Here is a 4675-nt window from a genome sequence, read left to right as displayed (position 1 = left end):
CCACCCCCCCCAGAAGGCTCACTGATCAGGCTTTAAGTTTCCTCTGATTTCTTTCAAACCTATCTAATTTAATTCTTTAATTTTACATTACTCACTATTTTCTATGGACTTATATAGCACAAGGGTCCATTACGTTAGTTTCCATTTTCTGAAACCACTTTATAAAGACCATCTTTTACAAAGCTACCAACCCTGAGACAGAAGTATTATGAGGAAACTGAAGGTCATCTTTAGTAAGTGGCAAAATCAAGATTTAAACTCTGATTTGTTTGACGCTAAAGCTCTACTCTTTCCTTTTTATACCACATGGACTCTCAGAATTGGAATTACTTGGTTGAATGGTGCTTGCCAAAAAGAGGAAAAGATTTTTAAAAAACTGCCATTAGTAATGACTAAAAGTTCCAGCTTAGCCACACTATTACCAGTATTTGGTTATTAAAGATGAAAACATCAAATACGTTGTTTTAATTATTTTGTGTTTTTCATTACCAGCAAGGGTAAGCATTGATCCATTATCATTTCTTATTCTCTTCTTCCGCTTCCACATATTGACTCTGCAGGTGGTAGGCCACCTAGGGCAGAACGCAAAGCACGTGACACATGAAATACTATCACAAATCGGGGCCTACTTGGGAAATAAATAACTACTTATTACCCGAGACCAATGAAGGAAAAAAGTAAATTTACTAAAATATTTCTTTATTTGAATAAGGTCAATGTCATTTCTTGAATTCCAGCTAGCATCAAATTAACAATCAGAAAAAAACACTTGACAAAATGTTATCCAATTGAAATTAACAGTGGATAGAAAACCCTTTTAAACTTTAAAAGAAATATATTAAACAGGCAACATACAGATCTAAAAAGTTGCAAGTGGTGATTTTACATTAGATCTTATAAATTAAAAAATCCCCAATATACCCATTTGTTCACTATCCCCCTGCGATAAGCACATGGACAGGAAAAGATAATCACATCTTAATATTCACAACTGTCACTTATGTTCTTTACAAAGATTGTATCTCTGCAATGCAGCGGGTCAGGCAATCTCTTATTCAAGTAATTTTTGTTTTCCCCAAGTTATCAAAAAGTACAACTGTCTGAGATAAAATGTCACAAAAATCACAATCAGGAAAGCAAAAAGCTTTAGCAGGCCATCTTGAAGATGGGGGTTTTCATGGCTTGACCATGATCTGAAGATGCTTTTTGTACGTTTAAGAGCTGTCAACCAAAGTACCAAGAGCTACAAGCAGCAATCTGGGTTTAGTTTGTAATTGCTAATAAACCAAGAGTTTTAGTAAAAAGAACATTAAGTAAAAAACTGTAAGTATAAGAGAATCAGTGCACATTTGCTAATGTCATTGACAATGAAAACGTTGTATCATCAGCTCTCAGCTCAGCTTTGAAGTTAACAAGAGACTGATTCTGTTCACGCCCCATCTTAGTGCTTCTCAACAGCAGCGCTCAGAATCACCTTGAGGCGCCTGCTGAAGACTGATGTTCTGAAGCCCCCACCCGAGTTCTGCTTCAGGTGGTCTGGAGCTGAGCCCTGGAATCAGTGTTCTTAACAAGCACTCCAGGATCCAGATGGACCACAGACCACACTCTGAGAAACACTATTATCCCTTTAACACATAACAAAATATTGTGGCCTCATAGAGTTTCAAACTGAATAAAACATTCAAACAATTAGAACACAAAGAGGTACATTAAATAAGAGTATTAACCATTATATTGACTATAATTGCATTTCTTTTTTAAAGTGGCATAAGCACAAAGACTTACACTAAAATTGTAAAATCAATTTTGTTTTAATCCAAGGCACCTGTAAAATACTTGCTGGTGTGAGAGAAGTTAAATTCAATTATATAAAATAGTATAGAAATGAAAGAATCCTGGCAGTGACTGATTTTTCCATAGAGCAAACATTTTTCTACAGAAATGAGCTACTTAAAGTTGACGATTTTGAGGAAAATAAACCAAATTTCCAATAATACGGTAACTTGTATGAACCGATTTACTGAGTGATTTTCAGCAAATTCAATCAGTACGAAAGAAAAGAAGGTTCATGCTCATACTCTTCTGTCCTAGCTGTCTTCGCTTGTGTTAGGAATGATCAGAATGATTCCTCTTGAATTTTAGCCTGGAAAATGTATACTGCATAGGTCTAACATTTCTTTAAGTTCAGGCACACGTGACCATGGATTTTATAATACTGGATATTTTGCAACCTTTTATCTCAAGAGGATTTCCAAGTCTCATAGTCTACAACTGAAACATTCTTCTGAAGGTATTAATTTTTTTTTTTCATGGAATAAGAGTAAATTCTGTGATGATGATGTCTCTGAAATATGAATTTCAAAATGCTAACACTACAAGGAAAAATGCTAGCAAAGCAGTTCTGTGTTGGAGTGGCTGTCGGTAGGAGAGTGATCTTTAGAATGTTCTTGTTCAGCGTTCCAGGATAAACGCTACTGTAAAAAAGCCGTGCTGGGACCGTTTGCATATGTAGTGCTAGTTAGGTATTGCTATAATGCAGAGTTCTTTAGAGCCTTTGTATGGATTTTCGGCAGTTAGTCCAGTCTGTAAATGACAACTAAGAGCAAATTTATGAAGGCTGTGAAGAATTAAATAGTGCTGTTTACAAAACGGTACTATTTTCGATTCTGTGACAAATGAAAGGTATCGTTTTAGCTAGCCAGAAGAGGTAAAGTAAAAGAGTATTTTGAAGTCTACATCAGTCGTGAAAACAAAATGAAATGTCATTTACAGATTGTTTCTACTATACCTAGAACTGTGTACAACAACCCCTTCCAGCCTGACATTTCAAAGTTAACTTACTAACAAGTGCTTCACAATATCCTTAGTTCTGGCATTAAAAGAAAGACATCAGAAGTACTAACACTATTTTTCAAATTTTGCCTTCAAAAACTTTAACACTGCTTCTACTACTGCCTTCTTGATTTCCACAAATATGCAGCAGCACGAACGCCAGGTTGCATGGAGTGATGTAAATCAGAATGCAGTGGTAGTTTTTATGACCTTAAAATATACTCAGGACATGCAATCTGAGTTGAATTTAGAGATATAAACGCAGAGTAATTTTCATAATATTGAACTGACACTGTTGGAACATAGACATTCAAGAATATGAGCAATCATGAAATGAACACATCACCAGGTAAAATACCCATAAAAACCATTATCAGAGGAATGTTGTCACCTAAATGGTTTTTCAGGCAAAGAGCAGCTCTTAATTCTCCCCTCCAATTTCCTTTAAAAGTGAAATATATCATTGATAATCAGAAGGGAAAAAATACTTCAATAAACATTCTGAAGCCTATTATCCAGATCCTAACACTCTCAGACAAAATATTCTTTGATTTCAAAGGGAGCTGTATTAGACTCAAGGACTGCAGGACTGAGTCTTCGAGTAGGAAATTCTGGCCTCTAAAAAAAGGCTTTGGTTACAAAATAAACATGATGGGTAGCTCTCAGACCTCATATTTTGGCGGGGGGCAAGAGGGCAAGGGTGTTTACGCTAAAGATAGAAACCTCCAACATCAGAGACTTAGGGGTAATTTTCATATATGGGGGTGCCCCCTTTCTGTTATTTACCCTCTGATTTATCAATATTCTGTTCAGTGGCTGTATTCTACTGGCCGGAAATTCACTGAAATTTAAATAGATTTATGTACTATGCACAAATTTACATATGGTTGTCTTTAAGGTTTATTCTTATTCAAGTCAATGTTTAAACAGTTATTTTATACAAAATTTAATAATTTAGACTACGAAGCAATTTAAATACTTAAATTCCCTCAAAAAGACATTTTGTACATACATACATGATGTACACATATGAAAATGGTGGTCAAAAGAATTTTTTGGCAGCTGCTTCTTGCTGAGTCCTACGGAAAAAGAGAACAAAAAAAAAAAAACAAAACAAACTGAAAGAAGTTCTATATACTTTACATTGGAATGAAACAGGATTGCTTAAAATTAAAAATGCCTTTTGAAGTATGAAATACATGAAGATAAACATATGTCCTATACATGTACTCCTGTGTGAACTGAAATAGACTAGACATAATATTCGCTTTGTATGAACCTAATTTTATAGGTATTGAAAGTTCTATTATGGACCTTGATAACTTTATTGAATATCTCAAGTTAAATAAATACAGAAAAATGTTGGGTCAAATTTTAGAGACTTACCTATACATGATATAACCAATGAATAACACCGTTTGTACCACTACAAATATAACAAAGTGCACCGTAGATAAACACGATGGAAATGGCGGTAGTTCTGGGCATTTCAGTCTTTCATTTGATGGCTATAAGGCAAAGAACTTTCTATTACAATTAGTCAAATCAGTATTTTAGAAAAGGAAATAAATGTGAAATCTTTATAAAACTCATGGTTTACTGTATAAACTCAAGTATTTTCATTAATTCATCTCATAATTGCCTTCCACCTTCTTAACTTTCACCAACAAACTTTTTGAAAGAGCAGGCGATGTGGGAAGGCCTCCACTCTTTCACTGTCCCGTCACTAACTCATTGCTGTCTGGCTTCTGCCTTCATCACAGTGACAATGATTTTAGTGTCCTTGAAGGTCACAGATCACCACTTCCCTGACACCCCCAGTTTATACTTGCTGTACTAGAGT

General features: G+C 35.0%; 1 protein-coding gene across 1 annotated transcript in view; it reads right to left on the bottom strand.

Moving 5' to 3' along the window:
• Positions 1-682: 682 nt before the first annotated feature.
• The window catches only part of LMAN1 (lectin, mannose binding 1), a 29247-nt gene continuing 25254 nt past the window's right edge, over positions 683-4675 (bottom strand). The window contains exons 12-13 of the mRNA XM_082352992.1: positions 4219-4340; positions 683-3911 (exon numbers count right to left, since the gene is read on the bottom strand). Of these exons, the coding sequence (XP_082209118.1) occupies positions 3875-3911; positions 4219-4340 (159 nt within the window). The 3' untranslated portion in view covers positions 683-3874. The remainder of the gene's footprint in view (positions 3912-4218; positions 4341-4675) is intronic.

This window comes from Balaenoptera borealis (assembly GCF_965194805.1).
Source record: "Balaenoptera borealis genome assembly, chromosome: 14".
NCBI lineage: Eukaryota > Metazoa > Chordata > Mammalia > Artiodactyla > Balaenopteridae > Balaenoptera > Balaenoptera borealis.
This window is presented reverse-complemented; position numbering and strand designations above follow the sequence as displayed.